We start from the raw sequence: 22676 nt of genomic DNA, 5'->3' as shown, positions 1-22676 counted from the left end.
AGGTGATAGCTCGCATCTTCCGTAATGGAGCACGCGTCAACCGAACCAGCCTCGTACATATTCCATCTGAAGATAGCTATGTGACTATGAGCTATCATCAAGACTGCTAGCACTATGAACAACCCCAGCCAAAAGCGCAAGGCAATTCTTTGTCCAATGTGAGTTGTGTTGAGTAGACATCCATACGGCGCAGGGACTCGCTCCTTTGTGTCACCCCCTGCCACCTTCACCCAAATAATTAAAGAGCAAAAAAAGAGAAAAAGACAAAAACAATAGCAACAATGGTATCATCGGGGTTCGAACGCATCCCAATTGCACCCGCAGATTGCTTGGTGCCGCCGCTTCAACAATCCGACTCCCTAACCGCTATGGCATATTGCCACAAGCTGCTATTGTTATTGTGAGCAGTGTTGTATTTTATTATAAGGCTTTTCAAAGGGTAGCATTCAAAGGGCAAAAAAATGAGGAACGATGGTATCATTAGGGATCGAACGCATCCCAATTGCACCCGCACATTGGCTGGTATCAAGCTTACACAATCCGCAGAATCACAACTGGGCAGGTTTACCATGCCTTGCCACCATCGAATCACGCGCAAAATATCTACCCTTGAGGAAGGTAGACACTGACCTCCAAACCGCTCTTGTAGGGCAACGTCAGATTGATGAACCCACTATCCGGCCCTCGCAAGTATTCCAGGAGTTCCTTGTAAGCCTTGGCAGCTCCGATGCTGTTGTCGGTGATAACGACAGCACCGTGGCGCATCTTTGGCTGGACAAGCTTCAGGGTCGGCAAGGCCATTGGGGCCCAGACTATTGCCGTATGCAATGGTCAGCGAAGAACTCTCCAACGCAGCTGCAGAAGTCACACAGATGTATGTGATCTGGCATAGCAACACAAGGAGGACATAGATTGGAGGGTATCATACTATCCAGCAGAAGTACATCAACATTTTCCAAGCCAGTCTTGAGCGTCTCCCTCAAGTCGCCCTTGCGGAGGTCGATCACATTGCTGGCTGACCTCCTCTCCGCACTCAGCCCAGTATTTGCGAGCTTGAACGCACTTTCCAGGCTCGTGCTCGGTAGCGATCACTCGCCCTGCCTTGCCACTGGCTGCAGCATTGGCAGCCACGGCGAGAGCGAGATAGATGGTGCTCACTCCATACGAAGTGCCGGCTTCGACGACAGTAGTCGCACCGAGAACACGAAGGAGCTGATAGACGTATTGAGACTTGTCCTCGTCAAGAGCGATGAACTTGTCTTTCATCACCTCTGCAAAGGGGCGATCTTTGAAGTCACCCTCTGTCATGCTGCCCTCCTGCGCAGACGATTCAGCATGCAGGCGAGCAAGAAGGGCTCGAATGTGCTCCGCCACACCCTGTAGTGGGTTAGGGGAACCGGTTTTGGGGAGTTCTTCCTGAGATGACGACATGGCTCCGGCGTTGCTGCTTTTCACTCTTTTGCGTTCTCTGTTGAAGTAAAGACGATATGGCTTACGTTCTCTATCTAACCATGTCTTCACTCGCATCCCTGATCCAATTTTGAACGCTATGACAAAACCCCGCCCGCAAGCCGGCTGGCCGGAGTTCGGAGCAACATGTTAAATACGAGAAAGTCCAGCCGAGATTCCTATTCAGCTGAGTCCCGCTAGCAAGAGGATGCTTTGTTCTCGCCATTGGTCTAGATGCCTGGCTCGACAAATACAGCTTAGTCGTCGCGAAGCTGCTCCGCAGTCGGCCAAGCTTTCAACGGTCAATGGACAAGCTTTCAGATTATCTGATCCATTTGATCTGATTAGATTAGATCCACCCATCCATCCAATTCACCACCCTCCCCTGGAAGAATTCTCTTGTTTTCTTTCTTCTCCTGATGCTTCCGATCTCAGTTGAGGATTCTTTATCAAGATCATTTACGAGTCTGTAGCTAGTTGCTATAGCCATGAATACTGCATCAAACACTACCGTCGAAGCAGCTCAAATCGGCACTGCTTCAAGAGGCGAGTTGATGCTACCTCTGGAAGTCTCCGAGACGCAGCGCCACGGAAAGCAGGCGGGAGAGTCCGCCAAGACGAAAGATGCGCAGCTAGCTCAGCAGCCGACACTTCCGGAGCTGCCAAGATATCAGAAGGTGATACTGTGGACTGGGTAAGGCAATGCCGGCCGCTGAACTGAGCCAAAGGCCGAGTGCTGATTTGGCTGCTCAGGATTGCTCTCACCGCATATGCAAATGGCCTAGACAACTTTACCATGTCGGTCTACCTTCAGGAGGCTGCCTCTGAGTTCAACGGCATTGTGCAGTACACTACTCTGGCCGTAATTCAAAGCATGATCCTCGGCGTTGGCAAACCTGTCTTCGCCAAACTGGCCGACACGTTTGGCCGGGCCTTCACCTATGCTATCTCGATTCTCTTCTTCACCGTCGGCACCATTGTGATCTCGTCATCCCGCTCCATTCAAGGCCTCGGCGCCGGTATGGTCTTCTTCTCCATCGGGAACACCGGCATCACGTTCAGCCAATCGGTCACCATTGCCGACCTCGTCGGCGTCAGGTGGCGCACCACCATCGGCAATGTCTTCGCTATCCACTTCGTCATCAACTTTGGCATCGCGAGCAAGATCACAGCGGCCTTGATTCCCGACCGCTGGCGCTGGGGCGTCGGCATGTTCACCATCATCAATCCCTTCGTCACGGCGCCCATCATCACCGTCCTCGGCCTGCAGCAGTGGCGGGCGTACGAGGCCGGCCAGCTGGCGCCTTACCCGTATCGCGGCATGGGCTTCTGGACCGCGCTCAGGGCTTTGGCCAGCGACTTGGATCTCATCGGCCTCTTCACCATGGCTGGTGGGTTCCTGCTCATCCTCCTCCCGCTCACCATCGCCGGCGCCGCTCCGCACGGCTACCAGACCAGCTACATCATCGCCATGTTCGTCCTGGGCGCCGCCCTCCTTGCCCTCTGGCCCCTCGTGGAGCTCAAGGTGGCCAAGACGCCGCTCGTCAACATGCGCAAGATCGCGCGCAACCCCAACGTGCTCGTCCCCGCCGCCATCATCTTCTGCGACCAGTTCAGCTACGCCATGACCTACACGCCCGCCTTCCAGTGGTGCCGCATCATGTTCGGCTGGGGCGTCGCCGACGCCACCTACTTCTACTACACGCAGTCGCTGTGCCTCGTCGTCTTCGGCATCGCGGGCGGCGTCGCCGCCACCGTGACCCGGCGCTACAAGTGGGTCACCTTCGCGGGCGCCTGCGTCCGCCTGCTCGGCCTCGGGCTCATGGTGCGCTACCGCGACGCCGGCAGCTCGATCATCCAGGCCGTCATGCCGCAGGTCATCCAGGGCCTCGGCGGCGGGCTGATGACGGCCAACATCCTGGTCGCGGCGCAGGCGGCCGTGCCGCACTCCGAGATGGCCATCGTGACGGGCTTCTACCTCCTCACGCTGCAGCTGGGCAGCGCCATTGGCGCCGCTGTAGTCGGCGCCATCCAGAAGCAGCTGCGCGGCGAGCTACATGAGTTTCTTGATCCCCTTGTCAACTCCACCGTCGTAGAGAAGATCTACGCGCAGGGCAGCAACGCACTTACGGCGTACCCCATCGGCACGCCTGTCAGGGCGGGTGTCATCAAGGCGTGGAGCCTGAACATGCATCAGATCATCACCGGTGCAGTCACCATTGCCGCTGTCGACGTCATCCTCTGCGCGTTGTTGCCGGACAAAGAGCTTTCCGACAACCAGAACCTGGTGGATGATGAGCCTGTTTCTACTTTTGCTCCCACTGCGCTCAGGCCCATGCGGAAGGTACAAGAGGCGCAGGCGTAACTTTTGACGACTGGGTGTGCGTTGGTCTTATTTGGGATAACCGGCACTGCACTTTAATAGGCGCAATCATTGATCACAATATCTTTCTTTCATTTTTCATCTTCTTTTTCTATCTTCACTGTGTGAAAACAGAATCAAGTATGGAGCTAGTTGCAGAAAGCCATACTCAAGTCAGATATGTAGACTGATTCATTCAAACACCTCAAACCCAACGAGATCAGGAGCGTACTGTCCGTCCGTGGCCGCGCGGAATACGACTGTGTTGTCGCCGGCCTTGAATCCACCGACTTCAATCTGCAAGCGCCCGGTGTCGAACCAGTTCCCTCCCGAGATTGGGAAGGCCCACCGCTTCGGCGTCGCTCCATTGACCGAGATCGTCATGTTGCGCGTGTTGCTCCCATTAGCCCAAGCACTGTCGGTCGCGATGTCGTAGTTGATGAAGTCGACGCCCAATAATTTTGTCCCGGACGTGGCGGCTTTGACACCATTAAAGGTCACAGCAGCAGCGGCAGGGCCCTGACCAATGAATCCCACCTTTGCATGCGCGGGCAGACACTGCGTGCTTGAGCACGTCGTTTTGGCCGCCGAACCGGACAGCGTGGCGTCGGTCGCCGTGTAGTATCCAGCCGACTTTGGCGTGGCGCTGGTCTTTGCGACATTGGATAAGACGAGCAGCTGGAGCTGGTGCGGAGCGAGGGTCTTGCTGTACGTGCCTGAGATGGTGCCCAGGTCCTGCGCAGCCCAGACGTCGCGCGCGGTCGCGGAGCTGATCCCCAGCACGGAGGCCAGGTCCACAGACGCGGCTGTGCTACCATTCTTCCAGTTGGCGAGACCGATCACGAGGCGATCGCCCGACAGCGTTCCCACGAAGACGTCCCACTCCTCCTCGGTGTAGCGGCGGACGAGGCGGGCCTGCTCGCCGAGCGAGTCTTGGTTCAGGGCGATGACTTCAGCATTGCCTAGAGTTGCAAGAGACTGAGACGAGGTCGCGGAAGTGAGTGCTGGTGCGCCCATGATGAGAGGCGACTTCATGATAGACCACAGCCCGAAATGGAACCGCTCCTCCTCATGCGAGAGGGCTCCGAGACCGACGCTGGAATGAGCGGTTAGCATCAACAGGTTGCCGTCGTGCGGATAGATCGTTCACTTACGTGAGCATATCCATGTCTGGATAAGCGCCAGGCTTGGTGTACTTGTAGTACGGGACTACCTCGTTCGCGATGCGCCAGATGCTCTTCCAATTGTTCTGGATATCGTTGCTGATTCTCCACGACTCGGCAATAGGAGGTGCCCTAATGTTCAAGGTGAGCGTGACATTCTCTTGATCTCAACAGAAGGAGGCTTACCAAATGCCAAGGTTCTCACCGACTCCCCACTGACACACTTGGAACACAATGCCCCGCGAAACGGCACCCAGAGCTTTGGACATGGTCTCAAAACGGGTTGGCGAAACGGCACCCGGGGATGTATTGTCAACCATGGTGGTGTTGGAAGTTGAATAACAGTTGTCATATCTACAGTATGATGTTAGCGGCTTTGCCCCTGACGGTGAGAGGTTGTATACTGACTTGAGCGAGTCAGCCCCCCAGTTATTGAAGGAGTTAGCATCGGTTGTTTCGTGATCTGGACTTAAGTTAGCCTGGAAAGCAGAGCTACAAATCACTCGGACGCACTGAGAGACGCGGGCAGATCGGTCGAGCCGCACTGATAATACCCTCCGCCCGAATAGACGCCGAACTTGAGACCGAGGCCGTGAAGGAAGTCTCCCAGCGCTTTGCCGCCCGAGGGAAACCGACTCGAAACCCAGACGAGCTGACCGGAGGAGTCGCGGTAGTTTGCGTTCCATCCGCAGTCTGTCGTCACCCACTTGTAGCCCAGCTTATCGAACCCCAAGCTGACGAGGCCTTGCGCATTGGCCTTGATGATGGACTCGTTCGGGTTGCAGTTGTAGTAATTGTACGAGTTCCAGCCCATCAATGGCATTGACGTCCGCAGAAGGGTCGCTGATGCCGGGTCGAGGAGACCGACAGCAGCTAGAAGCATATATATGGCTTGGGTCTGCATCGTTGATTTACGATTGAGAGGAGCACTGGAGTTGCAAGTATAGCTTAAGCAGTCCTCACGCTCGAAGGTCTGGCAGTCGCTGGGTTTCGTTCTTTTAGTACTTCAAGATCATCTAAGCGTTCAAATCGGAGTAATAGTGCTCAAAGCCGGAAAATGCAGACTCCCTCGAGCTGAGAACTGGCAACATAAGCCGGACATGGCAGGGGCAAGGCCAATGGGCTTGCAATAGGTTCTCCACTGCGGGCATTCTGCCGGTAGTCTGGGGCGCGGATACTACCCTCGTTGGAGGAAAGGCTTGGTGATGTCGACCACCCCCGCACGGAGACCTCCGTGGCAGAAGCGCGCCCATCAGGGGTCAGATCGGGGGTAACGGGACCGATGTCCGGGGAAACTGCAGCTCCTCTGCTAATGCGAACAGCAGAACCTCTACTAGTGAATCATACGAGATGGGTTACAGTCGAGATATTAGCCTAGTATTGCATCAATAGCTCCTAGGCAGTATTTCAACAGTCTGGCGTCTCCAGTCACAATATGGTCACTGTTGTCTGCGCTGCAGTCTCCGCATGTCCTGCAAAGCCATCAGAGAACGCCCATCCCAGCCGTTCAAAACAACCAAGCTTTGATGTTGATCGTCCCAGGACGAGAAAATTCCATGTCGTGACACTGCCTGTCTCCTGGTGTGTCTTGCCATAGTAAAGAAGAAAGATTGAAGCCCCTGTCTGCGCAGGCTGGGCGATTGAACCTAACGGTGACCTGCGGACTGACAGTATCGACTGGCCGTCGTCTCGAACCGTGTTAAACTCTTCTAGTTGTGTGTCTGCCAAGAACTGAATACTTTCGTTGTTCCACAGCGCGAAATACCGCTTTGTGATTCCTGGGCTGTAGACAAGGGATGCTTCGAAGAGACACCCACGAAGCTCCATTTCTGCGCTACGCACTCGACCTAGAGGATTTTTGCCCAGGGCTTCTGATTTAACGCCTACGATAGTCACTCCAGGAGTCCATGGCTTGTGTGGGTCGATCCTGAAAGAGATGGCCGACTCGACTGAAGCCCAGGAGAAAGTCGGTGCCCGGTACTCGGGAAGGGCACACACTTCATCTTTGCCGCTGGGAACGGTCCAAGTCAGGTCCACCAATAGATTGTCTTGCCACAGCCCGGCAATATATCCGGAGCCGGTGTTATCTTGAATAACCTTGGCAATCCCGGACAGAGCTGGAAGTTTATCCTGTGTAAACGTGATGGCCCGTGTGCAGTAGTCAGCGAGAAGCTGGTGCCATTTGAGGAAGGCCTCTTTCGGCTCCTTGATGGCCATTACCGACGCCAAGTAGACTGAAGAACCGAACTTGTCCATGGATTGACACTCGCACGTCTTTTGCGTAAGGCAGTGCCACTCCAACTCGTTCTCAGAGTACGTTAATACTCTTCTAGACAGGAGTCTTTCCTGTAAGGTCCACGCGCGAAGGCTCAGCGGGTCAAAGGCTATCTCCTCGTGGATTTCTCCATCGGGTATCTGCCGAAAGCCAAGGGTAGACAGCTCGCCTTGTTCATTGCACCAGTTCATCTTGAAAGATGGCGGATAGTCTGCCGACAGATGATTATGGTGGAGAAAGCCTTCAGACCCCGCGGCCGCGGTGGCTGCTGCCAACGTCAAGTACGCATTTTGATAAACCGAAGCCATCCTGGAGGACTCGATTTCCCAGTCGCTTGCCGAGTCTTGTATAATACAGAGGGCATCAATCCAGATGTACTGAATACCCAGAATGCGAGTGACGGTGATTGCATCCTGGATGGTACGAGGCAAGACGGACAACTTGATGCCCTGCTTCATGGAGTGCAAATTACTTGTCTCCATTGTGACGGCAGGCGTCCTTCCCCAGCAGTAACTGAGGGCGATGTAAGGACCCGTGGAACCTGGCATGTTCTCAACTAGACGCACTTGGACATCGTGTTGCTGGCCGACATCAATAACCCGTGTGGGTAGATATGGCATGCCTCGTTTGCAAGGTGCATGATAGTTGTCACATCTATCAATGCAGCAACGGATAAAGTCGTACGCCTCCGGCGAACCGGCAGAAGCGCTCAGCGCATTGCATTGTGTAATACCTTGCCAGGCAGGGGGCTCTCCTGCGTAACTGACCATTAGCCCCATCTGGAAGACATCGCAGGTCATGCTTGCTTACCAGCCGGTGTGTAGAGCTGAATGGTCAACGACTCTGAAGGTATGAGCAAGACACATTCGCGCGGCGTTGACAAGCGCATAAGAACGAGAGACTGATCATTGACGTCAACCCCAAAGTGGGTAAGAGCTTTGAAAATGGCATCACATTTGAGGCAGCCGCGGTGTGCGGCACTCTTCAATTTCGCGGCTTTGAGCAACCTTGTGGTGAGGTTCTTGTGAGACGAAGTATTTGCTTTCAGGGTTCGCGTATCTTCTAGTGTACTAGATGCCAACTCAAAGTTGAGATCAAGACAGACTCCGCAAGGCATTGTTTGTGATAGTATGGAGTAGTTGTCTTGACAAGTGGAAACCGACATATCGAGTAGTGAACGCACGCACGCATTGGCAAACAGCATCTTGGTTCCTCAGCTGCGGGGTCTTCTTGGCGATCGAAATATCCCATAGGCTCGGCTTCTGGCCATGCTACATCAGATAGCCCCTCGATGATCCGATCCCCAATTAGAGCGCTTCCTCTGTCCTGTTAAGCAGGACGAAATGTAACCCACGTGGTAGATGAGCAGACTCATGCTTTTGTCTTTCGAGAAGAAAGCTACAAGTGCACTTGTCTTTGGCAGACCATGTGTATGTTCTCAAGAGATGAAACGACGAACTGTGCTATACACGCGCCCCATCTTCTGCTGATCCCTGCTTCTAGCGCATTACACGGGCCCGGGACTTGCTCTACATTCGGTAAACACCCCGGGGCTCGCTTATATACGAATGCGACTGCCGGCGCCCCCGTTCCGCGGCCACCTGAACTAAAGAGCGCAATGCATGTGAGGTCCTCTTCTGATGGCTCTTCAATACTTGCACGTGCAAAACACCGTTGTGCGGAGATGATGCGAATGGTCTTGATAACTACAAGGCTTTCAGGATAGCGTCGGGGCTTCAATATCAGAGCAGGGATGGTTCGATACACACGAGCTTGAACCCTTGCACGCAATAGGACAACCGTACGAAGTAGAACAGAGATCTTGCAGCGACCCCGGCCATTACGTAGCCACATGTTCAGAGCGTGGTATCGGGGCGTAACGTCCAATTTCACACCCAATCCGGACCGGCCCGATGCCCACACTGAACTGCTCGACAGACTATAACATGAAGAGCTTCTGACCTAGCTTCGTCTATTCAGACAACAGCACCAGACCGTCACTTGCGATCGGTAATCATGAGGCCCGCTCTTCTTTCGATCATCGCCGCCGCGGTCGGCATCAGCGCCGCGCCGCTCGAGTCACGCGCCGTGATTAACTCGGACGCCGTGGTCGGATTCCCCCAGACTGTTCCCAGCAACGTCTACGGCGACAACTACCTCCGTTTCAAGCCGTGGCTCAAGGTTGTCAACGGCTGCGTCCCGTTCCCAGCGGTCGATGCGGCGGGCAACACTGGGTAAGTTGGTCTCCCAACCAGCTCAACCCCCGTGACAAGCTCTGAAGCCCCCGGGACTGACACAATGGCCAACGCCCTTTCATTTCAACAGAGGCGGCCTCAAACCCACTGGTGCTTCCAACGGCGGCTGCTCCAAGAGCACAGGCCAGGTCTACGCCCGCGGCGGCGCCTACAACGGGCGCTACGCGATCATGTACTCGTGGTACATGCCCAAGGACTCGCCCTCGTCGGGGCTCGGCCACCGGCACGACTGGGAGTGCGCCATCGTGTGGCTCGACGACGGCGCCAAGGCGGATCCCACCATCGTGGCGCTGTCGGCCTCGGGCCACGGCAAGTTCGACACCATCACCGGCGGCTTCGAGCTCGACGGCACGCGGCCCAAGATCCGGTACTTCAGCGACTGGCCCCTCGACCACCGGCTGGGCTTCACGTCGACCCAGGGCGGCGAGCAGCCGCTCATCGCCTGGGAGTCGATGACGGACGCGGCGAGGACGGCGCTGACCAACACCGACTTTGGGGCTGCGAATGTGCCGTTCAAGGACCCCAACTTTATGGACAACTTGGCCAAAGCGTCGCCATGAAATCTCGGGACTGATTTTGACGTGGTGTCGGTAGTGGAAGCTGCTGGAGGGGGTGTCCATCTTGGGTCTGAATAGTAATGACGGTTGCGGTCAGGAGTGCAGTTTTCCTCGCTCCTAGCCATCTAGCCACATTCAATAAAGTCCAGTCCTTGTCATTCACAGGGCTGGAAGATGAAGCCACGAAACTGGTAGCCTTCAAGAATGAAGTGCAGTAAATTCTAATTCCAAAGCTCACATGCTGTTCCCTCTAACTCCGTGTCATAAAAAGACGATGTCCCACGCGTCAAACTATCAAAGAAAGCCATGTCCACTCCTTGCAAGGTCCAAGCATCCGCATCACCAAGATCGGGAGGCAATCCACCAACGTTTGCTCGAGACTGAAACCGGAATCATTTCCGCCTTGGAAGTATGGAGTTGCATTGCCGGCCACCTGTTGGTCTTATTATATGAGATCCCATCAAGATTGCCCGACAAGAGGACTATGCTTGATCCTGACAATGTCCCTGTCCAGTTACGTTTGCCCAAGCCCAGTATGGCGCACTTTCGTATCTCATGCTTACTGAAGCCGGTATGAGCACCTTTCTGTCGGGAAGATCCAGTTGTTGTTTCCTAGGTACCAGGATCGTCATAATCTCGCGAGGTATTCCGCCGTTGGATATAGGGCCGTCCTGAACCGTAGGGCTCTGATACCGAGATGCAATCCAAAGGAGTACAAACAGAGACGAACAGAAAGAAAGGACAAAGTGGAAATGGCTTGGCTGATTCATTGTGTAGACTTTATTGTCTTAAAAATAGCTTCGTTGTTTTATATCAATTGTATGGGCGTGGCTTGGTCTTGCGTCATCGAAAGTCGGCAGTGTGGCAGCTGTCTTGAAGGATTGAGTCTGATTGAAACACGACTGAATGTTCGCTTTGTATAGAAGCATTCCAAGATAGCTATGGTGCGAGTGTAATTTCATTCATGCTGTTGTGTCGCTGGGTTTGCCTCTTATGGATCTTTCCTTCTCAACATTTGGCCAAGCGAGTAGTCTGCCGGATCTGAACGTCGATGCTCTAAATATATTCGGTAGAGTGTGGGTGACGTGTTTCTGGCCGTGAATAGTTATTTTCTTGTGTTTCCCAAGGGCAGTGCTTGTACGAAGTCACACTTTTCTGGTAGATGGGAGCCGAAGAGACTCTTGGCATAACTAGGCAAACCAATCAGCAAAGTAGATTGTCGTGATGGTCAAGAATGTGATCCACAGTACGCGTCCCCGTATGGTCCCTTGGAACTGCCGAGAAGGCCGTAGTTCTGAGATCAGCCCGCTTCTGATGCGGAGGATATACAGAACTCCGAACCCTATTTCAAAAGGTTCTACTGACTAGTCATTTAGCTTTTGAGAACGAGCACTTTTTCAGTGAATAACATGATTCTTTCGAGCTCTTTTAAGTTGCCAGCCAACCTCACCGACCGAAACTTAGCAGCTCGGGTGGAGTTAATACGACTAGATAACATACATTAATTATTCTCGTTGAGGAAGATTTGACAGTGCGTAGGATATCACTGTGTGTGGCTTTCTACTCCCCTCATACAAATGCCAGGGTGCTACATACAACCTGTCTGCTGCTGGCCTTTGAAATCGGGCCATCTCTCTGAACACCTGGAGGATCCCTCTTCGTTGTCGGACGATTGCCCTCTCGTCTTCCGAAAAATGGCTGCTGCAGTCTACAAATGCGATTATGTTTGCCGCAATCGCCGCAAGAATAGGCGTCGCAACTGAGCAACCCGACTTGGGAGCAAGAAAGCCGCAGGGGACATTCTTGGCTAGAGTACACAACTGATCTCCTGGATTTTGCTCCCAGTTTCCAGGGTTGTACTGCCCAACCATGATGCCAGCGTGGTCTGTTCCGCGGACTGATATGACAGCTTCGGACCGAGCTGGATACCTTTCCGGGTCGTTGAGCCCGTCGTTGTTCGCCGCAGCGAAGAAGAGTATTTTGTGATCCTTCTTGATCTCCGCTGCTGTGAGAGCGCTCTGGATCACGCCGATGTCCTTCTGGAATCCAAATGACATAGAGATGATGTCCACGTCTTTTTCATCTGCTGCAAGGCGGATTGCCTGAGAACAGGGCATTAGCGGCTCGGTAATGACAAACAATGCTCAGAGCGGAGACAAGCCCACCTCCTCAACGGCTGCCTTTGCCGAGTCTATCTGGCTTGAGTCCCGTGCAATGCGAATGACGTGCACCTCGGCGTCTGGAGCGAGCTGCAAGAGCAGAATAGCAAGAGCGGTCCCGTGCTTTCCGGCGTCTAAGTCAACCGGTGTCGGAGATTCGTCCAACATGTCGTGCCAGCTGTCTTTTAGTCCTTCCACCCGATCCATACCGTTGCTGAGAAAGTACGGATCATCTATGTTGCATCCAGTGTCAAGAATCGCAATCTTGATTTTCCTGCCGCATTGAGGGTGCGGCCCAAGATCACTTTTCAAACGCTGCTGAGTGGTAGAGAAGTTGTTCAACCAAATGTCACTGTTTTGAATCTTTTGCTTGGTTAAAACAACTTTCCGATAGACCCAGAGGATAGAGAAGTTGACGTACAGACGAGTTTAGTGTTAAGAGAACCCCATTAATGTCCAGGGCCGATCTCGATAATCCAGTTCCCTGTGAAGCCTGTTTTATCCCCAAAGGTGTTCCTGGACCCAGGTGGTTCAGTACTTCTTCAGAAACGGCTGGTGATTCATCCCTGAACGCCTCACTGTTTCCTGCTTGTGGTCTCTGGCTAGGCGAGAAGTCCAAATATTTCGAAGGGCCGGGTCTGCTCCCGACAGAGACTGGGGCATGGGTACGTTGCGCTAGAGAACGCTCTCGACGGATCTCGATGCTGCGCAGGACCAGGTCCGTTACTTCATCTTCGGTCAGGATGCTGAATATGATGACATTGTCGTTGCGAACCTCGTGATTCAAACCAAATTCGCGTAGGGCCTCGGTGCTGATGACGTTCCGCGGCATCTTTGGCCATGCCAGCATAGGCTGGAGCTTCCGTGGACTTGCAGGTTGAACCTCGTCTTGAACAACTTGGATAGATGCGTCACTCGGATCCAACACCTCGTCTCCGCTCAACATGTCATAGATTTCCCATGCGAGATTGCTTAGCGTGTCCCAATTCGCATCCTTGGACAAGTGATTCTTATCCTCGTTCTCATAAATCTGGTTCAAGATCTCCTGGCAAGTTCTTTTGGCGAGTTTATGTTCCGTCCGTCTCAGTGCCTCGACGAGCTCAATCTTCATAGCTAGACCATATATCAAGCCTTCTTCCTCGCAGAGCTTGGGGAAAAGTGCTTCCCAGGCTCTGAACCCTTCATTGGTCCGCCCTCGCTTAATCTGGTCCAAGGCCTGATCTAACAAGGACTCCGTCATGCTGCGCCAAGGGTTCGTCGCGTTTCAATGGATCATTGACAGAACATGAGTGCAGCGAAGGCCGAGAGAAGGATGTAGACATCACTACAGCTGCATTGGTTCGAGGGACCGAACTCTAGCTGAGTGAGAAGAAGGTCCAACTAAGCTCAGATTGGTTCGGTTGCGCACTGACTGGTTTCTGTGTGTCGCCCATTCCCAGAACGCAGCCTTGGTCGGAAGTGGCTGAAATATTGCGCTGGCTCTCTCAGCAGGAGAGAAAATAGCGCAGCGCAATGGCAGAAGCCGATTCGGAAAATGACCAGGCCAAACGGGAAGGTCGGGCATGTGGCGTGCATCTCGCTGACTAGGTGGAGGTGTGACTGGCGATGTCCAACCTATCACAGATAGCGGTCGCGTCAGCTGTTAGTGATGCCAGTCTCTTGACTTGCAGGAGCTGAAGCGAGCGGGAGATATGTAACCCGCCAAGTCCGAGCATGCCCTCGAAACAATCGTCAGAGCAGGCCGTCGTCGCCAACTTCAGATCCAGGCTTGACCCTTCACATCCGGCTTTCTCTACTCACAACACCTTCAATCTCGCAAGATCACACATACCGGCCATGGGTCTACCTGTCGCTAACCCAACATATCTCCTGGCGCCGAACTGGACCTTTCGTCCTGATGGCCCAATAGCGTTGGGCAACATTATTGCGAATCCGCTCAAGCCTCATATTGTGCTCACGAGGCCTGACCCGACCGCAGCGAAGCCGGAAGTCACAACAGCTTACGAGAAGAATGTGAAGCTGGTCGACGAGAGAGGGAGGAGCCTGTCGCTGAGTCTGTGGGCGAACTTTCTAGAGACCGTCCAGCTCAAGATCGGAGCAGAGCAGGCGAGAAAGTTGAGGACTGAGTACACCATTGAAACACTCGAGACGACGTATTTCCGCGATGGCGTCACGCCCGAGCTCGTCATGGAGCGGGCGAAGGACCCCATCGTCAGGGCGCTGATGAAGCCCGACACCATCCTATCGAAGCCCGTGTACATGGTGACCGGCATCAAAATCGCGAAGGGATTCCATTTGTCCTCGGAAGGAGCTTCCAATTCTGGAGGAGAACTAGGCGCAACACTGCCCACGGGAAGTTTCGGGTCAGCTGGTGGCGAGGGCAAGATCGGGAGCGACAAGGCGACGGCATATGACTTCAGCTCGGACGAGGTTGTTTTCGCTTATCAACTATTGAAGATGGCGCCTAAGGGATGGGGTGAGAAGAGACTCGTGTATGGGACAGAGTATCAGTCTACAGGAGTCTTTCTGAGCGACGACGGGGGCGATGGGGGAGATGTGCCACTTGAGATTGAGTTCAGCTATTTCAAGACTGCTGATCTCAATGACTTTGGTCTTGACCCCAATCAGGCTGTTACCGAAAGGAAGGACAAGCCTGAGAACGAACAAGAAGAGTATTCTATAGTCTCTTCCAAGGACAATAGTGCAGATCGCAAGTAAGCCAGGCAGAAGGAGATTTCCGATACTGGAACTCGCTCTAACTACAACCAATTTTCCAATTTCTTCATCAAGGTATCCAACTCATTGACCCAAGAAACAGGGTCTTCTCTTAGAAGTGCCTCTAAGTGGATATAAGTCCGTCGATTACTCTGTCTCACACCTCGATGCTTAAGCAACCAGAGGAGACCCTCCCTTTGACGAAGATATTCTTGGCTCGATTCCTTGGCACCATGCCGCGCTGCATATTGCATGAGGAGGGCGGTCATGCCAGCCATGATTGGTGTTGCGATGGAGCAGCCAGACATGACCTTCATGGCTGGATAATCGTAGGGCACTTTGACGCCCAATGTGCCGAACAACGGTGTCTCCTCGGTGGAGGAGTGTGGCGACGGTGCAGGATTGTAGTCGCCGACAAAGGTGCCTACATGGTCAGTGGCTCGGACGGATATGACATGACGAGAGGACGCTGGATAGAGTTCTTCCTCGTTCGCTCCTCTGTTGCCAGCAGAGGCGAAGAACAGAATCCTGTCCTTTCTTTCACGTATGGCCGTGCTGATCTCATGCTTGATAGAGGGCTGGTCGGTGCGGAACCCAAATGACATGGATATGATGTCGGCTTTCCACACGTTGACAGCGTGTTTGATTGCCTAGCATGGTCATTAGCTGACGACAAATATTCGAGTTGGCAAGTCCAGCGGCACCCTTTGCGTACTGACCTTGGCAACATTCTCTGTGCAGCTGGGAAGGTCAGTGCTTTTCTCAGCGACACGACCTACAAAGATCTCGGCATTCCGTGCTATGCGAAGCAACAACGTCACCACAGCAGTACCATGACCATCGTCATCCACCGGTAGCAGCTTCTTCCCCGCAAAGTCGCACCAATGGGCAGCATTATTCATGCGCGAGACTTCCTCAGGAAAGGCACTAAACCATAATCCGTCCGTGCAGCAACCAGTGTCGAGAACGGCGATCTTAATCGGCTGGAGCTCGGCTTTTTCTGAAGGTTCAGGCAATTGTGGTACTTGAGGTTGCTGATATCCATTATCTGCCTCTGTCGGACTGGCCAAATTCTTGTTGATCATGTCAATGATGTTGAGCCATGTCTCTGGGCTCTCTCTGGGCAATAGTTAGATTCAGGGGCATGCGAGATTCTCAGATCTCAATACGAGGTGATGATACTCACCGTCCTGAGGCCAGAAATTGGATACCACTTCCCAAAGACGTATGGGTGGGATCCAACAAAGTATTCTGCAATAAAGCGATGCAGTCTTTGTGGCCTTTTGCAATTGCGGTTCCCAAAGGCCTCACCTGCTTCTTGCTTTCCACTTCTGTATCGGCATCCCTGGTCAGTAGCAAACGAACGACATACTTCTGATTGTATGCTGCAGCAATATGAAGTGGCGTCTCGTACGAATCATCTCGAGCATTGACATGGGCTCCATAGTCCAGCAGGATGTCGGCAATGTCGGCAAAGCCTGCTTCAGCTGCCTTGTGCAAGGCCGTGCGTCCTTCAGCAAGCTTGGCCTCTCGAGGTGCACCCGAGCGAAGCAGGAATTCCAAGGCCGCTTTTCGTCCAAAGTATGAGGCAGCATGAAGTGGAGACCATTTGTTCTTGATCCTCACCCCAACGTCGGCACCCTCTTGAGCGAGAACTCGCAGCACGTCGACATGCCCTTCTCTCGCAGCCAGATAGAGCGGCGTTGATTCATTGTTCAGCGTTCGTGCTTCGATATCTGCACCACGGCCGAGCAGCTCAGACACAATCTCTGCATACCCGAGGCTCGAAGCCATATGCAATGCTGTCCAACCCACGTCTTTCGTTCTCGTGGCGAGCACCTCTGGGTCAATTTCGACCAGTGTTGCTACCACACTCCTCTGTCTATGGCAAACTGCTGCGTGCAGGGGACTCCATCCAAGCTTATTCTGGCCGTCCATTACACTCGCTTTACCTCCACGTTGTGCAAGGAGGCGTACCAAGTCATCAAAGCCCTTCCGAGCTGCAATGTACAATGGAGTCCAACCATTCTCGGCTTGTGCACCCGGATCGGCTCCATGATCAAGAAGCATCGTTACAATATCCAGAAACCCTCGACTGACAACCTTGTGCAACGGAGTCCAACCGCCATCTTTGAGTTGTCTTTCGATATCGATGCGGCCCTCACACTCATGGAGCAACTCTTCCACGACAGAGACCTGATGAAAGTAGCATGCGGCATGTAGTGGCGACCAGCCTTCCCGAGTGGGAGTGTCGATTTCTCCCCCCTTTTGCTTGAGCAATCGTACAAAGGCAGCATGTCCTTGTCTAGCCGCTATGTAGAGCGGTGTCTCTCCGCGCGTCGTTGTAGCATGTATGTTGGCTCCATATCCGATCAGAATTCGACCCACATAGACATTGCCTGCTTTCGCAGCCTGATGAATGGCAGAGTATCCATCCAATGTCTCAGCATTGGCTGATGCACCGCCGCTCAGAAGGTTCCTGACTTCCTCTTCCGACTCCCGTTCGATAGCTTGGAAAAGAGAAGCCTGGTCCATGGCTAATGCATTACCGACCCATCTGGCGGTTGCTGAGACTTGGTCAAGGCTTATTGCTTCGTGGTGCTCGCCAGGAATGAATTGTTCTGGGTGTCCAGAGTGCAACTGACTATCGACATCTCCGGGAAAGAATCCCGGACCGAATGGGTCTGCTGGTATGCCCCTCACGATCACTCTTCCTTGTTCTTCTCGCGAAGCTTGCCTATTTGTCACACCCTGACTGGGAGTGGTACATTCGTCCTTAACATGCACCTCTTGCGAGGCCACGCCAATAGCATGAGTAGACGCCAGCCACCCCTGTTCCCGTCAGCGCGGGGCGTCCCGAAGGGGGTTCGCTTGCAGTTTCTACCGCCGCCACGCTCCACATTTGGTTCAGCTGTCCTGGATGATCATAGTGCTGCAACATGATGAAGAGCGGCAATTGGCTCCTCGTACCAAGCTTTCGATGGCGTGGACAAGCTTTTCCGAAAGAATCCTCAGCCCGATAAAAGAAGCTGAACAAGAAGCATGGGGGATGACGAATGATGGTGTGCACAACCATGACACAAGGCTTGATGGCCGGCGGTACGATCCTAACCCCGACTTCTTATTTGGGGGCCAGGAGAGGGCTGTTTGTGTTCCTGCCTGGTCTCGGCAGATCCATCCTGACAGACCGACTGCTCCAAAACGCCAATCGCGGCATACAAGAGCAACTTCGTTTTGAAGAGCGATTGATACCCTTTAAGCACATTGCATCGTATTGGGTTACGTCTTCGAAGCACAAATCCAAAGTACACTACATCAAGGCTTTCGAATTGAGGTTGTGGCAGACCACTTCTGCCGCCATATCCACCGCATCACCATGGTTTTCAGACCGGACGACAATGGCGACGATACGGATCTCGAACGGGCGCTCCCCGTACCAGAAGTCAGAGAGAGACGGGCTAATCCCCACATGAACAAGAAACCGCTGAGGGATATGTGGTACAAGGGAGTACCAGAGAATCTCGAGCTCAAAAAGCGGCGTCGCTTGATTCCCGAAGATGAGTTTCGCTACGTCAAACTTCAGCAGGGTGAGATCAGGCTTCTCTGTCTCGCTCCCCACGAGACTGGGAAGCCCTCCTCGCCCTTGTACGCAAGGGTCTTCACAAGACGGCTCGAGGACGTCAAGGGCTGCTATGAGGCTCTCTCATACACTTGGGGTGACCAGAGCACGCGGCCAAGGGAGGAGATCCATCTTCGGAATGTCAACCACAGACTGCCCAGCCCAGACAGGCAAAAGGGCGAGAAATTTGATGTCAACATGTTTGTCGGGGCTGTCTTGCGCATCAAGTACCACCGGTTCGCCATATACAAGAACCTCCACGACGCACTGATGCAGCTACGCGGGAGCGCCAAGGAAGTCAACATATGGGTCGACGCCATCTGTATCGACCAGAGCAAGAGCGGCGAGGAGGAGAAACGGCAGCAGCTGAATATGATGGACGATATATACAAGTCTGCCGCCAACGTGTGCGTCTGGGTCGGCCCCAGCTTCCGCGGGTCAAAGGAGGGGATCGAGCTTGCACGCGAGATTACCAATTTCCAGACTTTCGACAGACTCATAGCCTCCGTGTCATGCGAGAAGCGGTGGACAGAGCTGATCAAGCTCCTCAAGCTCCCGTGGTTCAGCCGCCGCTGGATTATCCAGGAGATCGCTCTGGCGCGCGAGGCGACGGTCCACTGCGGTGACGAGCATATCCACTGGGACGACTTTTCCGAGACTGTCTCACTGCTGCTCGATCGCATTAGCGTACTGAGGAAGAGCTTCCGAGACGAGGTTTTTGAGAACGTGGAGACGACGAGCGGGTTCATCCTCATTGCCATGCTCGACACGGTCTGTCGCAAATCGGACAGGGGCGCTGCCCTCGCAAAACTCTGCGACCTGGAGACCTTGGTGTCTACTCTCCTGGGCTTCCAAGCGACAAACCCACGAGACGCCATCTTCTCTGTTCTCTCGCTCGCCCGAGATCCTCCCCAGCCCGGGGAAGCGTGGGAAGCTAAGCTCCATGGCGCAGCGTTGACACGGCTCAATACACCTCGCCATGGCGGCGCTGCGTCTACAAGAGTCTCAAGAGAAGCCGATCCCAGCATGTTTTTCAAATACCAGCTCAGCACACGAGACGTATTCGTCGCCTTTGTGACGAGAAGCATCTACAACTCCCGCTGCCTCGACCTCATCTGCCGCCACTGGGCGCCACCAGTCGTGGACAAGTACGGCAAGGAGGTGGCCATGCCTTCTTGGGTCTCGCCGCTCATCCGATCCCCGTATGGTCTCGCGGGGACCTTCAAGGGACGTCAGAATAGCGACAACCTGGTGGCTTACGCTCCCGAGGACCGCAGGAAGCGCTACAATGCCGCAGGCTCTTCCGAGGCAGTTATTGACATGGTGGACGATCAGGCACCCGGTTTCGCGATCCGACACCCAGTCAAGAGGTCTCTTACAATCACGACGGCTTTCCCAACGGTGCCCGGATTTATCGCCCAGGGACAGTCACCGGGACCCATTACCTCGCCTCTATCGCCGGTCTTCCCATTCAGCGCCGCGGACGCTGCACGGCGCGAGCTGCCAGCAGCTACGAACGGCACTTCGGTGCATATTCTCAACACCACTGAGGTTCCTTCAACACCTGTTCCTCCGACACCCAGTCAACCCCCGCCCAGTCCTACAGTCCGCATCGAGCTCCCCTCCGACGCAGGCAGCGGCGTCCCTCGGCCGACCATGGCCGCCAGGAGGATCTCCGCCAACGGCCGGCCGCGGCGGAGCTCGTTGATGCAGCCCCAGGGCACGCTGCAGCGCTCGCCGGACGTCGAGCGCGCCCACCACCTGAGCGGCGTGCTCTCGGTGCGCGGGTTCGTGGTGGGCCGCGTCGCCGAGATGTCGGACGTGATGCGCGGCGGCATCGTGCCGGGCCGGTGGATGGAGTACCTCGGCGCGGGTGGGTACGGCGATGGCGACGGCGACGAAGATCCGAACCGCGTGCCCGAGCTGCTGTGGCGGATCCTGGTGGCCGACCGCACGCCGCGCGGGGGCCACCCGCCGCCCTGGTACCGGCGCGCCTGCCTGCACGCGCTCAACGACCCGCGCAAGACGGACCACGAGGGCAACCTGCACTCGGTCACGCCGCCGGACCGCGAGATCTCGGAGCACAGCACGCTGTACCTGCAGCGCGTGGAGAGCGTGGTGTGGAACCAGCGCCTCTTCCGGGCCGAGCTGGATGTCAAGAAGAGCACTGGCCTGGCCAACGGGCATGTCGACAACGCGGTGGTCAAGGGTCCGCTGTTTGGCATCGGGCCGAGTGACATTGGGCTTGATGATATAGTGTGTATTTTGCTGGGGTGCAGCGTGCCGGTGGTACTGAGCCCCGGGAAGAGAGAAGGGCTATACCGCGTCGTTGGTGAAGCATATGTCCACGGCATTATGGAAGGCGAGTGTATGCGTCTGGATGCTGAGCGACAGACCTTCTTACTGGAATGATCATGACGGATTGAGTGAATCGGAGGTCAGCAGACTGTTGCAGAAAGCAGCACCGGGGAGGGATAACAAGGTTTTCCTATGTTCGAGAAGGTTGGTTTGCTGGACCTCTATGTGTCAGATTAATGTCTAAATGGAATAATTTGTGTATTGATCAATATTGTGCTTCTTGTTAAGGTGACATCCACTCCAGGGTGTGAACCCTCACAGCATTGGCTTTTCGTCTTCTCCCTCTCTCGACAAGCTTCTCAAAGTCCTCCCGGTGAAGAAATTAAGATACTGATCTTCCGGACAGCCTTGGATTGGCCATCATCTTCATCAACCCGAGCACACCAGGTAGGATGGAAAGCTGCTTGCCGAAACCAGGGTCAGGATAACTAGCAGGAGTTGCTGAGAGATAAGTTATTGGTAACAATGCACATCATTCTTGGTTATCGACAGGCTATCGCTTGCCTGCCAAGGCCGACTTTACATTTGCACGAAGCACACATACAGACTTATTCAGGGTCTGGTGATTTTTCCGCCCCCAAAGGCCCCATATTCACTACGCCCTACCAGGCACGTCAACCAAGGCTGGGTTCGACGTATGTACAGATATCAAGGCAAGGGTCCAAGGGTTCATCTGGGACAGATATGTCGATCGTCACGTTGGCGCTGCACTCCGTTACCAAGGTTCTCATTCAGTAAGCGACCAGCCGATTAGCAGTAATGTCCACAAGCGTCATTGACTGGCCCAGTGAGGGAAAGAGACAAGGTTCACGCCTAGCGAAGGATTCGGAGATGGGGATGTCAGCTTCTAGTCGCATTTGCCCACCGACGTTTGCGTATTGCACAGACGCTGCCACGTACGGGGCGGATCCTTCGGGAATTTGATTAATCATACGGACGTACAAGTACATTGGATGCCAATATGTATATCTGCCCGGAGCCAGTCCCTCTCCTATCGAATCCTGCTGTGGGTGGGTGATGAACTTTTCTGCGGCAAAAACTATAGACAGCAGGAAGACCGGCTTTTCACAGACTCGCCAAACATGATCTCCAACAAGACTGCCCTCGTCGCAGCCCTCGCCTCCACGGCCGTCGCCGTCGGCTCCCCGTCCGCCGCCGGCGCAGGTCAGACACAGACTCAGCAGCAGCACCACACCGCGCAAGAGGTCATCGCCAAGCTGGGCCTGATCCCCAACGTCGAGAAGGGCTACTACATCGAGTCCTTCGCCGACGCCGCCAAGGTGGTCTCGGCCGCCGCCGCCAACGCCAGCGCGCCCGCCAGGGCCGCCAGCACGGCGATCTACTACCTGCTCGAGGGCGCCGACGGCGAGTCGCGCTGGCACCGCGTGCTCGACGCGCCCGAGGTGTGGCACTACTACGCCGGCGCGCCGCTCGTGCTGTCGCTGTCGCTCGACGACGGCGCGGCCCCGACCAGGAGGGTGCTGGGGCCGGACGTCTTTGCCGAGGGGCAGCTGGAGCAGCGGCCGCAGGTGGTGATCCGGACGGGCGAGTGGCAGAGGGCGAGAAGCTTGGGGGAGTGGACGCTCGTGGGGACGACTGGTGAGTTTGAATCTGTGTGAGGGGAAAAGATCTTGCGAAATGCTGACATTCGAATGTCCTTCTAGTTGCGCCCGGTTTCTCACCCGAAGGGTTTGAACTGGCTCCTGAAGGATGGGAGCCGCGATGCTCTTAAGAGCCACCGGCCGGCGCCGACTTAGAGAGTAC

At 54.6% G+C, this 22676-nt stretch overlaps 10 protein-coding genes across 10 annotated transcripts; 5 read left to right on the top strand and 5 right to left on the bottom strand.

Annotated features, from left to right (window-relative positions):
• Positions 1-603: 603 nt before the first annotated feature.
• On the bottom strand, positions 604-1431 carry E0L32_004199 (uncharacterized protein; the record flags this gene model as incomplete). The annotated part of the gene is made up of 2 exons (XM_031138584.1): positions 604-812; positions 1008-1431. The coding sequence occupies 2 exons, from the start codon at positions 1429-1431 to the stop codon at positions 604-606; spliced, it is 633 nt and encodes a 210-aa protein (XP_030997915.1).
• A 506-nt stretch (positions 1432-1937) lies between these two features.
• On the top strand, positions 1938-3814 carry E0L32_004198 (uncharacterized protein; the record flags this gene model as incomplete). Its single annotated transcript, XM_031138583.1, has 2 exons — positions 1938-2143; positions 2203-3814. The coding sequence occupies 2 exons, from the start codon at positions 1938-1940 to the stop codon at positions 3812-3814; spliced, it is 1818 nt and encodes a 605-aa protein (XP_030997914.1).
• A 189-nt stretch (positions 3815-4003) lies between these two features.
• On the bottom strand, positions 4004-5878 carry E0L32_004197 (uncharacterized protein; the record flags this gene model as incomplete). Its single annotated transcript, XM_031138582.1, has 5 exons — positions 4004-4907; positions 4966-5106; positions 5161-5328; positions 5383-5437; positions 5488-5878. The coding sequence occupies 5 exons, from the start codon at positions 5876-5878 to the stop codon at positions 4004-4006; spliced, it is 1659 nt and encodes a 552-aa protein (XP_030997913.1).
• Positions 5879-6402: 524 nt separating this feature from the next.
• Positions 6403-8366, bottom strand: E0L32_004196 (uncharacterized protein; the record flags this gene model as incomplete). The annotated part of the gene is made up of 2 exons (XM_031138580.1): positions 6403-8003; positions 8060-8366. The coding sequence occupies 2 exons, from the start codon at positions 8364-8366 to the stop codon at positions 6403-6405; spliced, it is 1908 nt and encodes a 635-aa protein (XP_030997912.1).
• Positions 8367-9265: 899 nt separating this feature from the next.
• Positions 9266-10064, top strand: E0L32_004195 (uncharacterized protein; the record flags this gene model as incomplete). The annotated part of the gene is made up of 2 exons (XM_031138579.1): positions 9266-9483; positions 9575-10064. The coding sequence occupies 2 exons, from the start codon at positions 9266-9268 to the stop codon at positions 10062-10064; spliced, it is 708 nt and encodes a 235-aa protein (XP_030997911.1).
• Positions 10065-11408: 1344 nt separating this feature from the next.
• On the bottom strand, positions 11409-13460 carry E0L32_004194 (uncharacterized protein; the record flags this gene model as incomplete). The annotated part of the gene is made up of 4 exons (XM_031138578.1): positions 11409-11418; positions 11658-12163; positions 12227-12583; positions 12642-13460. The coding sequence occupies 4 exons, from the start codon at positions 13458-13460 to the stop codon at positions 11409-11411; spliced, it is 1692 nt and encodes a 563-aa protein (XP_030997910.1).
• Positions 13461-13933: 473 nt separating this feature from the next.
• E0L32_004193 (uncharacterized protein) lies at positions 13934-14938 on the top strand (the record flags this gene model as incomplete). Its single annotated transcript, XM_031138577.1, has 1 exon — positions 13934-14938. One exon carries the CDS (start codon positions 13934-13936, stop codon positions 14936-14938), a length of 1005 nt encoding a protein of 334 aa, XP_030997909.1.
• Positions 14939-14979: 41 nt separating this feature from the next.
• Positions 14980-17470, bottom strand: E0L32_004192 (uncharacterized protein; the record flags this gene model as incomplete). The annotated part of the gene is made up of 3 exons (XM_031138576.1): positions 14980-15585; positions 15655-16054; positions 16122-17470. The coding sequence occupies 3 exons, from the start codon at positions 17468-17470 to the stop codon at positions 14980-14982; spliced, it is 2355 nt and encodes a 784-aa protein (XP_030997908.1).
• Positions 17471-18311: 841 nt separating this feature from the next.
• On the top strand, positions 18312-20966 carry E0L32_004191 (uncharacterized protein; the record flags this gene model as incomplete). The annotated part of the gene is made up of 1 exon (XM_031138575.1): positions 18312-20966. The coding sequence occupies one exon, from the start codon at positions 18312-18314 to the stop codon at positions 20964-20966; it is 2655 nt and encodes an 884-aa protein (XP_030997907.1).
• Positions 20967-21994: 1028 nt separating this feature from the next.
• Positions 21995-22644, top strand: E0L32_004190 (uncharacterized protein; the record flags this gene model as incomplete). The annotated part of the gene is made up of 2 exons (XM_031138574.1): positions 21995-22511; positions 22577-22644. 2 exons carry the CDS (start codon positions 21995-21997, stop codon positions 22642-22644), a joined length of 585 nt encoding a protein of 194 aa, XP_030997906.1.
• Between the last annotated feature and the right edge of the window lie 32 nt (positions 22645-22676).

The sequence above is a fragment of the Thyridium curvatum genome, assembly GCF_004353045.1.
Source record: "Thyridium curvatum strain D216 chromosome Unknown NODE_19_length_512963_cov_79.951035, whole genome shotgun sequence".
Lineage (NCBI taxonomy): Eukaryota > Fungi > Ascomycota > Sordariomycetes > Thyridiales > Thyridiaceae > Thyridium > Thyridium curvatum.
Note: the sequence above shows the minus strand (reverse complement) of the source record. Positions and strands in the feature narration are given on the sequence as shown.